Source organism: Mus caroli, unplaced genomic scaffold (assembly GCF_978045245.1).
Source record: "Mus caroli unplaced genomic scaffold, Mus_caroli_1 scaffold_17, whole genome shotgun sequence".
Taxonomy (NCBI): Eukaryota; Metazoa; Chordata; class Mammalia; order Rodentia; family Muridae; genus Mus; species Mus caroli.
In genome coordinates, this window is record NW_028227272.1 from 19,704,060 (window position 1) to 19,716,849 (window position 12,790).

Sequence of the window (12,790 nt, forward strand, 5' to 3'; positions counted from 1 at the left end):
GACTGTGACAGACAGAGTGTGCTCTCCCTATATACTGTGACAGACAGAGTGTGCTCTCCCTATATACTGTGACAGACAGATTGTGATCTCCCTATATACTGTGACTGTGACAGACAGAGTATGCTCTCCCTATATACTGTGACAGACAGATTGTGCTCTCCCTATATACTGTGACTGTGACAGACAGACAGATTGTGATCTCCCTATATACTGTGACTGTGACAGACAGACAGATTGTGATCTCCCTATGTACTGTGACTGTGACAGACAGATTGTGATCTCCCTATATACTGTGACTGTGACAGAGTGTGCTCTCCCTATATACTGTGACTGTGACAGACAGAGTGTGCTCTCCCTATATACTGTGACTGTGACAGACAGAGTGTGCTCTCCCTATATACTGTGACTGTGACAGACAGAGTGTGCTCTCCCTATATACTGTGACAGACAGATTGTGCTCTCCCTATATACTGTGACTGTGACAGACAGACAGATTGTGATCTCCCTATACACTGTGACTGTGACAGACAGAGTGTGCTCTCCCTATATACTGCGCATGCAAACACATACTTGCAGACTATTGTGGTTTCTCAAAAAACTAGAACGAGGGCCAGGCATCATGGTGCACACCTTTAATCCCATCACTGGGAAGGAGAAACAGGCAGATGTTGCTGAGCTAGAGGCCAGTCTGGTCTACATAGGGAGTTCCAGGCCAGCTGGGGCTACAAAGTAAAACCCTAGCCCACTCCCCAAAACCAAAGAAAAACAAATTAAGAAGCAAACCAAGAAGTAGATCTACAATATGACCCAGCTGTACTGCTCCTGGGAATATGTGCAAAGGACTTTATGTCCATCTAGAGACACCTGCACATCTATGTTCTTAGCTGCCCTATTCACAACAGCCAGAAAAAGGAATCAACCGAGATGTTCATCAACAGGTAGACTGCTAAGATAAGTGTGATACACAATGGGATTTTAGTCAACTGTTAAATAAATGGAATCATAAAATCTGCAGATAAATGGATGGAACTGGGGAAAAATTATACTGGCTGAGGTAACATACGTACGTCCAGAAAGATTAGCATGTCCTCGCTCCTAGTCAGTCCTAGCTTCAAGTCTTGTTTTTTGTGTGTAACTTGGAGCTTCAGTGGAAGGCAGGGAACTAGAGAGGGGTACTGGATACCTCCTTGTGAGATACAGGTCAGGGAGACCTCAGAAGCCTCCAAGACTACACATGCCACTGCTGTTGCCCTTGGTGACTCACCATAACCACATGGTGAGATCCCACTGCTGAAGACACTACACTCTAGGTAACCTACACAGAGAAACCAATTTCAAATTGACCAGGAAATGCCCCCCTGCTGGCTGGTTATAAATGTGCCTGAAGGTGCTAAGTAGGCTGCTGGGAAAGAAAAGACTTCAGTGAACTGGACCCTGAACTGTGAAATACTGATTAGCCAGACAAGATGTGACTGGGGTCGGCAAGATGGCTCCACAGATAAAGGTGCTTTTGGCTAAGCCTGGTGACGTGAGTTCAGTCTCTGGGACCTGCATGGCAAAAGGGGAGAACCACCTTTACAAGTTGTCCTCTGACCTCCACCATGCTATGTATGGCACATCCACAGGTGTATATATTCACACTAAAGGAGCTTTCATATGGTACTATGGTTTACATTTTCAAATTTTTCAACATATTTTAACACATACAAAAAAGCAAATATATGAAAATATTTGTTTTTCTTCACCATAGAAAAGCCAGTAAGACACTTTCTAAGACTCATTGTGTTTGACAGGTTGTTAAAACACTTAAAATTACTTAAGCAACTTGAGGAGGGGGGAAAGCATTTTTTTTTTTTTTTTTTTTGAGTCTTGCTCAATAGCCCAGGTTGACCTTGAATTGATAATCTCCCTGCTCCGCCTCCCAAGAACGATACCTCCAAGCATGCTCTACGATGCCTGGCGTCATCCCAACAGGCTTTTTCAGTGAAGGGGAAGCATTTCCTTTATACACCATGAGCAATAATACCTTATTGTGACAACTGGGCCTTTCATTCGGGCTAGGAGACTGAGGTCTGCTTCTGCGACTGGGCCATTCTTCCCCAATCAATGACGTCCGCAGAGAGATCCTGTTTAACTGCTGGATATACAGAAAGAGCAGGAATTGCAGCGTGTCCACATAAAGCTGTTAGGGAAATAAGAGATGGATACACCTTAAAACACCACCAACTAGTTTATAATTCAGTATACAGTAAACTAGGGTTCCATAGCTTCTTGATCTTAAAAATATCCAATTTAGAAACAGCTATCATTTGATGCCCAGACAGAGGAATTTCTAAACTACATAACTGGAGTCACTTCTGGAAACCAATGTACTTTCCGTACGTATGTTACAGGTGAAAAAGCAGCCTCAGCTATTAGAGTAAGTAAATGAACAGATGGGAGGAGGGTTCAACCAAGTATCATGGTTTAACCTAGATCCACAGGCTAACCAAGGAAACAACTAAAGCTGGTATTGGCGTGGCAAAAGAACTTGGCAGTTTCCGCATGCATGTGCACTCCAGAGGGGATGCCCCTCAGGCTCTTGTAAACTTCCTACAAAAGCTTGTTTGACTTAAAGAAAATGCTGGTGTGGTAGCACACATCTATGAGCTCAGCATTCAGCAAGCTAACACTGGAAGGAGCATTGAATCTGAGCCCATTCCGGGCTACACAGCGAGACCTTTAAAACAAGCAAAACCATACACAATGGAATGCAAACCCACTACTCTTCTGCTGCTGTCATCTTATTTGAGGAAGGGTGTGGCTTGAAGCTCATGCATTTCATACTCCAGTCAGGTAACGTATTTGAGTATACACTCAGATCTTGAGTATTTCGAGCCCAGTGTGCTGGCTAGTTTCTGTCAACTTGACACAAACTAGAGTGCCTGAACTGAGGAACTGCCTCCATCAGCATGACCTGTGGCCAAGTCTGTGTGATATCTTCTTGATTAGTGATTGATATTAAGAAGTCCAGCCCACTGTGAGTTGTACCAGCCCTGGGAAGGTGGTCCTCGGTTGTATAAAAAAAGCAGTGAGCAAGCCAGAGGGGGCCAGGCGGGAGCACTCCTCTCTCGTCTCTGCTTCAGTTCCTGTCTCTAGGTTCCCGCTTGAGTTCCTGCTCTGACTTCCCTGAATGGACTGTAACCTTTAAGTAGATAAACCCTTTCCTCTCCAAGCTGGTTTGGGGCAGTGTTTTATCACAGTGATAGGGAACAAGCATACCCAATACTCAATCAACTGTCAACTGTGAGTCTGTGTATTTAAAAAAAGACAAGGCCTCAGATACCCATGGCTGGCCTCTAGTTCGTAGTGGAGGATGGTCTTGAACTTCTCATCTCCCTGGCTCCACCTCCTTAGTGCCGGGGTTGCAGGCATGCACTACCACACCCAGTTTATGTAATGTGGTAGTGCAAGGCGAGCACTCCTTAAACTTCTCACAGATTCTTCACCCAGCTTTCTACCTTTAAAGTTACAATGTCATAGCTAGGATATCGACACTGAAACAACCCAGAAGGAGAACACTCCCATCAACACAACCTGTCTTCCCTATCACCTTGACCCCTCCCTCCCCTGACCCTTGGCATCCACTTAACAACTCTTCTCCTCGGTGCTTTAAGAGTGGTACATAAGAGGAGTCACACTGAGGCAGACAAGCACTGTGCTAGTGTAGCTTGGGATCTCCGTTAAATGGTTGTGGGTAATGCACACCCCCATCATATAATTGTACACTTAGCACTTAATACTTCAACTGCACATAATATACACAGACAACCTTCTTCATATAGTGCACCTGGCGACCTCGGGCCTCAGCTCCCTCTGTAGCAGGTTACTCATGCTCCCACATCTGAACAATACTGTGTGTTTCCCTGCCCCTGGCAACAATGGAATTTACAGTTTCTATTGAAGCACGGCACCAGTGTATACAGGTATAAATAATAGACGGCCCAATCCAGCCGCAATTGGTTTTGGATGTGTGCAGAAGGTAAAATTGTGTTCTCCAGCAACTTTTGTCCCTATACCGTCCTATGCCTATGGGCATATGCATAATTGGGCGTGCATATGGCCCAAATCAGATGCTTTGTGGGGAGGAAGATGTCCAGTAGGAGAGATGAGTATGTGATCCAATCTAAAATCAAAATAAAGAACCACCCGACTCCTCTTGATAACCAGCCCGTCCTTTCGTCACACTGCATAAAAAGACCCCAGGCTACATTTCTGGGCCCTTAGTCTTCACTCATGTGGCCTGCTGTCTTTCTTGACAATGTATCTTTCTTCAATATGTATTATTGCTTTGCGCCAAATAAAATTACCTTGCTTCTTTTATAAGTCTGCACTATTATTTTCAGTTCTTGGATAAAATACCAAGAACCTGGAAATACCTAAGCTGGGCCCTGACCACCATTAATAATGGGGTAACTTTACACTTACTGTGGCAGATTGGCTTTCAGAGCATAGAGTCCTTCATTTTATACATCTATTTTAACAATGTTTGTTAGTGTATCATTACTGCTTCAGCCAGGCTCCTCGAGACTGGAAAGAGTCTTGCTTTTTCAGTTTGTATATCCATAGTAACTAGCAAAAACTATGGTACACAATAAGCATTCAAAAAACTTGGAAGTTTCTTTACATTTTCTTCATCTCCATGTTCAGACACTACTGCTACACCTAGCATATGTCAGATACTGGAAGAAACATGTGGCTAAGGACTAACTGCAGTGTCCCCCTGTCTTGGTTGTGGGACAAACTTCTTTTCAGTTTCCAAAACCTTCTTTAGGAATATATTAGCACGATGCTGCAGACACTGATTAGATGGCGAGCCTTCTCTTCTCCCGGGTCTCACATCCAGGTCGCATTCACCTTCAGTCTCTGCTGCAGTTAATATGCTCCGAGTTACAGTCAGGGAAATGGAGACTAATTCTTATTTGCCACTTCAAGACTGGCCCACAAAATTGAAGAAACAGAAGCCAAAGCCTCAGGTCCTATTGGCAGGCTGTAGCAACTGTACTGTGACCTGTAACTGTTTTGATTCCCATTTTTCCAGAGACTGACATAGCCCTACCCATCCACAGATGGGAACAAAATATGCTAAGTAAGCCAGACATAGAAAGTGAAACATGATTTTCCTTGTATCTGATATTAGTGTACTTTTATTTGTATCATTAAATATGCATGGCAGGTTACTTTGTAAAAGAAAATGATATTTTGGCTCACAGCTTTGGAGGTGCAAGGTAAAGGGGCATCTATCTGGTAGTGGCCTCTGCTGGCAGAGTCACAAGCTGGCCTGGGAGTATCAATAGCAAGTGGCATGCTAGCTGTTCTCTCTCCCTCTCCCTCTCTCCCTCTCTCTCTCTCCCCCCCTCTCTCTCTCCCTCCCTCTCCCTCTCCCTCTCTCTCTTTCTCACACACACACACACACACACACACACACACACACACACACACACACATACACACACACACACACAGAGAAATGCACCAGCATTACATCTACTCCAATGACCTGACCTAATCCTAATCACTTTCCAATGGTACCTACCTCTAAACACTATAGTTAGACTAGATTCTGGGGTATTATTTTTAAAAAAATTTGTTAGCACATATTCATTACCTGAAACAATGGGCTTTGTTATGACATCATCATACACATAAATCATATACAATAGTAAGATCTATCTCATTCCATTTTTCTTTTACAGTTCCATTAAACATATACACATTTTCTTTATTCTGCTGTGGAAAACTAAGCTGAGTCTATATTTTGACTGCTATGCAGTATAACATGGCTCTCAAGAATCTAGATTGCTATCTAGATACTAGATATCAATCCATTAGATGCATGGTTTGCATTTTTCTCATTCTGTGATGTCTGCTCACTCCTCTGAAATCTCCTTTCACTGTGCAGTTTGAAATCTCACACAGCCCCCATTAGCAACTCTTAGCTTATGCCCTGCCAGGCTTCCAGAGTCCTTTCCAGCAAGTCCTGGCTACGCTGCATCATATGCTTTCTCCTTGAACAGTTTTAGAGTTTCAGGTCTTTGGTACATTTTTGGTTAGTTTTGTTCCAAGAGCAGAGGGTCTGGTTTATGGATATCCACTTTTCCCAGCACCACTTACTGAAGATGACAGTACCTCTCCAATGTGTTTTTCACGTGTCTGTTAAAGATGAGATGGCTGTAGCTGTGCTTGCTTTTTTCTCTGGGTCCTCTAGTCTATAAGTCTACATGCTTGTTTTTGTTACTATGGTTCCTTACTACAACTTAAGATCAGATATCGTGGTATCTCCAGCCTTGCTCTTTCTCCATAGAGCTGCTTAGGCAATTCAGGGTCATTTGTGCCTCTATATGAATTCTAAGATAATTTTTCCTCATATTGCAAAGAATTTCATCAAAACTTTGAATTGTGTGAAGCCTGTAGATCACTTTTGGTAATGTTGCCATATATATATATATATATATATATATATATATATATATATATATATATATATTTTTTACTTCTGTTGATCTGTGAGGGTTGGTGCCATTTTTCTTCTCTGTGTCTTCTTCAATCCCCTCTTTCAGTGTTAAAGTGTTCACTGTAGAGGCCTTTCACCTCCTTGATTACGCTTATTCCAAGGTTGGCTGATTGCTTTCTTCTTTCTTTCTCAGCAAGTTCAATCTTAGAAAATAGAAAAACTACTGATTTTTGTATGTTTTTTTCTTGTATTCTGCTTCTTTTCTGAAAGTGTTTGGTGGAGTCATTAGGATCTTTTATAGATAATATACATGCATTTTATTTATTTATTATTTTGAGACCAAGTTGTTTAGGTTGGACATAAACTCACTCTGTAGCCCAGTTGCCCTGAGCCTATGATCCTCCTGCCTGTTTAGCAGCTCGGATTACACCTGTAATCCGAGACCTTGCTCAGACTAAGCCTGTGTCCTCTCAATCTGTCATGATGAGCATTAAAACCCAACAAGGGATATCATGGGAGACCATGTTCCCACCATGGTCCAACCACAGTAAGTGCACAAAAGCACAGGGAACAGTGACCATCAAATGCGGAAGGCAAGGAAAACAGGCAATGTCAAAGCTAACAAAGCCTCAATCATACAAGGTAATTTAGTTCTGTGGGTCTGTACTACAGAGGTGTGTACCACACCTCTAGCTAACAATACTGCAATATAAAGTTTTCTAAAAAGTTAGAATGCATGTGCTCTTAACATATACACAAGTAAAATAATAATGCATGCTAGAGAAATTTAGGAAGGTGACAGATGGCCCTGTGGCTGTTACCATGGTGATGGCTTCAGAGTAAAGACCTGTTGTCAAGCTCATCATGGGAGGAAGACACCGGTTCCCTCCACTTTGCAGCTCTTCCCATCTGTGACAAGAATAGGCTTGATCTACAAAGAAGCTATTTCTTCCCACAGGAGAAGATGTAGACTTTGTCAAGCACACCCTGGAGGAGAGCTATGGCTCAAGTGTAGCCTCTGTGTAAAATGAACAATAAACTGTTGCCTTTATATTTCAATGTTTCATTCCCCCACCCAGCAAAGCCATTTAACACTAAGTAGCTCCAAAATACAGAAATGTGGTTTCTTGAGTCATTGCTCACACAAGAGCCCAGAGATTCATCCTATCAAGTGCAGCTGTGTAGGACTGTTGATCAAATAAGAAACAGTTATCAGCCTAAGCCGCTGTTACTATAATTAATGTACTATATATAATTAATAACTCTGTGAAGTCATTTCTATCATAAGAATGAAAAACCCTCAAGCCCTTTTCTGAATTTGTATTCTGACCTTTTTGCATACCAGTCATTCCTACTAGCTATGGAGTCGATGATGGCAGAGGTGCTGGTCTCTGTGGTTTGGGTAAGTGAGTCACGAGTTGAAGTTGGATGCCCAGTGTGGCAATGTGAGGAGACAGTGGATCTGTGAGAGGTCTGTGGGCCCAAGTAGGAAGTCTCTAGGTCTTGCTGAGTACTGCCTTTAGAAAAGATGCAGTTCTTCCAGGATTCTGAGTTAGCTCTTGCAAGAGGGTTGTGTCCATACCCACCTAGAGATTTATAGAAGGCAGAATTTAAAAGTGACAAACTGGGGTGCTTGGCAGACAAAGTACTGAAACAGCAAAGCTGCCAAGCTGCCCCTGGGTTATGTCTGAACTGCAGGAAGAAGGCTTTAGAAGCACCATCTAAAAATAGAATCTCTCAATGTAAAAGGATTTGAAAGATTTGCAGCTCCTCCAGGAAAGGAGCAAAGAAGTGCCACGGAGAGGTGCATCCAGGAGGGATCAGCATGGATAAAGTGAGGCCAGAAGCACCGGGACAAGAGGAAAGGGACTTGGAGGGCACCTCAGAGGTCTGCAGAGCTACCTCTCCACCACAGGCTCAGAGCCTTCAAAGACAGAACTGTCTCGGGAACAGGCTCCGAGCGCTCTCTGTAAGCTCTCACACGCTGCTCCCTGCTTTCCAGAAGAACACACTTTAGCCACCTTAGCTATGTCCAGCAGGCCCAGGTACAGCTGATGAACTGATCCAGATGAGTAATCACCAGCATTTAGTGTAATGTATGCTGGAGGCACGTGGAACATTAGGGCTATGGAGGCACAGCAGTTTCCACACAGATTTGAGAGTAAAACAGGAGGGGTCCTGTTATACACTATTCACTGCCAACAGACCCTGAACAGAAATAATGGGACATCCGCCAGGACTCTGGAACTGGGAACTACCAGTCTACAGTGTCAGTCTGGGAAAGCCGCAGTCATGAGACTCTAAGCTGAGAGCTGGAGTATGGGCTGAGCCTAGCAGAGTCATAGAGGAAGAGCTGCTGGTGGTTTTAAGGGAACTTAAGAGTTTTAACAACTTGTGTCTGATCTGATAGTGTCTGGATGTGCTCTGGGCTAGTTACTCCTTTCTGTTTAGCTATTCCTTTTGGTATAGCAATGTTTACCAACAGCACAGCCTATTCCATGACATACTATGAATAGAAAACTTGATTTGTAGGGCCTCATAACTAAAAAGTTTGCCTTGGACCTCCAATGAGTGAGTGACTAGCATTTTAATAAGTTAAGATCTAGGGACTATTCACAGACTATGATTCCATCTGTCAGCATATGAGTTGTGTGGAGCAAGAGGCAGAAGCAGAATGACCTGGCTTGAATATGATTTGTCCATTCTGAATATTCATGCTGAGATTTAATCCTCATGCTGAGGGACCAAGAGGGGAAAAAATGTGGCTATAGTATTGAGTGGAGCTGAGGGTTAAACAGGATATCAGCTCAGAGCCCTGCGATTCAATACTGGTAGCTTTGTAGGAGAAAGAGAGACTGTCACACACACAGGCAAACAGTGTCTCTCACGTGATGGCCTCCCATATTGCTGCAGGTCTCTACCAGCAAGAATCCTAGAGCCACATATGTAGCCTCTCAACCTCGGATCTCCAGCACTATGAGCCATACTAAAGCTCTTTAAAATTGGCCCAGTCTGTTGCTTATCTTATTAGCCACAGAACACGGGTAAATCAATAACCGTCAGGATAGGTATGTTGTTCTAGCCTACAGCAGATGTCATTTTCACACACTCTGGTTAGAATGGGGTGGCTGAGTAAAGCGAAGGCAACAGACTGCTAAAGAGACTCTGGTGTAGGTGCCGCTGCCTGTAACGTACCAGCAATTTGGTACATTCTCTTGCCCCAAAATATTTTTAAAGTCAGTGGAAAACTTTCCAATTCATGCTTTCTTCAGGAGTGGATAGTATTAAGAACTAATTAAGCGCATCAAATACACATACATCAAAACACTTCCAAACTGGAAATGCTAAAATCAGTACTTTAGAGTCACCACTGCCAACAACCTGAACCCTCAAACTACACTGTTAGTACAAACATTAAGAATGGATTATTTCTCAGAGGAACTATATGTACATCAGTCCATACCTGACTTCTTTGCTTTTCAACTTCATCTTCGGTTGTGCAGTTGGACAAAATTTCAGACCACTCCAGGCGCTCCTCAGGTGTCCTCACAGAAAGATTATCAAATATTTCAAAGTAAAGCCATGCTAGATCCTTAGCCAACTGCAGCTTTCCGCACGCAATGTGCCTCCAGGTTGGCCAGTACAGGTGTGGGTAGGCGCCTTCTGTGGCCCGAGTTCGCACATAGGTGGCTATCTTTCTAAGGTAGTGAAGGCTGAATTTGGACGGAGGTGGCTCCTGCAAGGCACCCACTAGAAAAGGTTCTGCCTTTACCCAGAGGAGAACTCCGGACTGATCCATAGTCTCTCTGAAGACATCAGGACAAACAGGCTTCTTTGCATACCTAGAAAACAAAGTTTCTTTACAAACATGAAACAAATCTCATTTACCCATTTTCTTAAAAAGTGGATCCTTCCTTAATTATCTTTAAATATATCATATCCTCGGCTTAACAGCAGCATCAAAAGCAAAATAGATTTTTGGTCAAATTCCATTGCAATCTATTTGAGAAAGAAAAAAACCAAATACCTATGAGGAAATTACCTTATTTAAGTTTGTTTGAAATGGTTGTTTAAAAGTATGTAAATGCATGAGGTCTGGGTTATATTCCTGCCTAGAAAAGGAAGAAAGGGAGTGCTGCTGAGGTGGTGGTGTGATGGTAGTGGAGGTGGTGTGGTGTGGTGTGGTGTGGTGGATGGCATGGTATGGTGGTGTAGTGGGTAGTGTGGTGTGGTGTGGTATGGTGGGGTGGTGTGATGTGGTGGTGTGGTATGGTGGGGTGGTGTGGTGTGGTGTGGTGGATGGCATGGTATGGTGGTGTAGTGGGTAGTGTGGTGTGGTGTGGTATGGTGGTGTGGTGTGGTATGGTGGTATGGTGGGTGGTATGGTATGGTGGTGTGGTGTGATGTGGTGGTGTGGTGGATGGTGTGGTATGGTGGTATGGTATGGTGGTGTGGTGTGATGTGGTGGTGTGGTGGATGGTGTGGTATGGTGGTGTGGTATGGTGGTGTGGTGTGGTATGGTGGTTGGTGTGGTATGGTGGTGTGGTATGGTGGTATGGTGGGTAGTGTGGTGGGTGATGTGGTATGGTGGTTACGAAGGAGAGATGTCACAATGTCACAGGATACTATGCTGTATCCTGGGTATGAAGCACTAGTAGACACAATATAACACTTTTTACAGTAATATCAATTACACACAAAAGACAGTTGGTTAACAATGATTTGGATATAGGATCAGCAAGATGGTGCAGGGATAAAGACCTTGCCACCAAGCCTGACCATCCGAGTTCAACCCTCCAGGTTCACATGCTGAAGAGGGAAACCCATTTCTGCAGGTTATCTTCTAATCCCCAACTAAATAAACAAAAGGAGTTAAAATTTAAAAGTATTCTCAGATATTTGAACATGTAAGATAAGGCTCCACAACAAGCAGCATGCTTGCATAACATTTACAATAGCACCCAAGACTGTGAGTGTATGTAACGGGCCAGGAGAGCGAAGGCATCAGTGGGTAAGCTCTCTGTAGCAGTGAACTGGCTCTGATGTCTGCTGTGCTCAGTCCCGGTACAGCGTGTACAGACTGGCTGCGCACAGTCATATGATACCAGTGGGGTCACTCATGCTCCCCTACCTCAGGGAAATTAGTTACTGGCTTCTGGTACTTGTCTTTTGTCTAGATTTAACGAGACTTTGATTTTTAATTTTCATGTTTATGATACATATACACAATTTTGTATTATTTTCAAGGTAGTCTAGGATTCCTAATGTATTCCATTTTATTTTCCAACACTTAATAGTTCCCAATTTTTCATAAAAAACAAGATGGGGCAAAATATTGTTGGTTGTCGATAATGGTGGCCAGAGGGACCTATTTACCTCTTACTCTCCTCTATCTTTAAAATTTCCACTTTAAAAAGTTTGTATGTTTCTGCTATTTCAGATAATGCCGATTATCATCTTCCTGCACATGAATTGCTTCCCAAGGACTTTTAGACATGCATTTACAAAAATGTAATTCCTGGAACTCCTGACATATAGTCACCCTCCTCAAAACAACTTTCAAACTGCATCATCATTTAAACCAAAGCATCCATCACAGGGAACAGTCCTTAGCATTAACACCACTTGAAAAGGACTTTTCATATGGCCAATGAGAGATATTGTATTATTCCATTTTGAAAAGAAGATGGCTCAGTGGTTAAGAACACTGACTTCTCTTCCAAAAGACCTGGGTTCAATCTCAGCATCCACATACAGGCAGACAAAACATCCATACACATAAAAATAAGAATGTATTTTTAAAAAGAAAAGAAATAATTGACAGAGCACTTATGTGCCCTGCAGGGTGCTTATGTGGTCAGCAGGATGCTAAGTGTGTTACCTTACCGCCCCTGTTTCATTCACACACTCACCAACATTTCCCTCAATTCCCTCAAGATTTGAGGAGTTAGGGAACTTGTCTAAGTTCATGTATTTAGTTTGGCACACTTTGATTTAGGGCTCTGGTCTGCTTTGAGAAATTCATGGCTACAAAGGTACTTTGGGAAGTTGTTCAGAAGAGGATGACAACCCTCAGGCACAAGGGCTCTTTAAGCAGCAGATCAAAGGACAAGGAAAGGTCAACTCAAATGAGGTATGAGCGGAAGTCCGGATCAATCCAGGAATGAAGGAATACAGCTCTATCAGGAAGCCCCCTAGGTTTTCTCAAAAACGGTGACAGAGTGTTTTCGAGGCACTGGGCACAGGGTGCTGAAGACCTGTTATGACTCAGGGGCAGTTAGTAGGCACAAACCCGGA

The 12,790-nt window shown here is 43.2% G+C and overlaps 1 protein-coding gene across 4 annotated transcripts in view; it reads right to left on the minus strand.

The window, feature by feature from the left end:
- Positions 1-12,790, minus strand: part of Tbccd1 (TBCC domain containing 1) — a 46,467-nt gene that overhangs the window by 18,640 nt on the left and 15,037 nt on the right. For all 4 annotated transcript variants that reach the window (XR_015045782.1, XR_015045781.1, XM_029470441.2 and 1 more), the window contains exons 2-3: positions 9,957-10,335; positions 2,027-2,182 (exon numbers count right to left, since the gene is read on the minus strand). Coding sequence is in view for 2 of the 4 variants with exons in the window: in XM_029470441.2 (XP_029326301.1) it covers positions 2,027-2,182; positions 9,957-10,335 (535 nt within the window). In the remaining 2 variants the exon portion in view is untranslated. The remainder of the gene's footprint in view (positions 1-2,026; positions 2,183-9,956; positions 10,336-12,790) is intronic.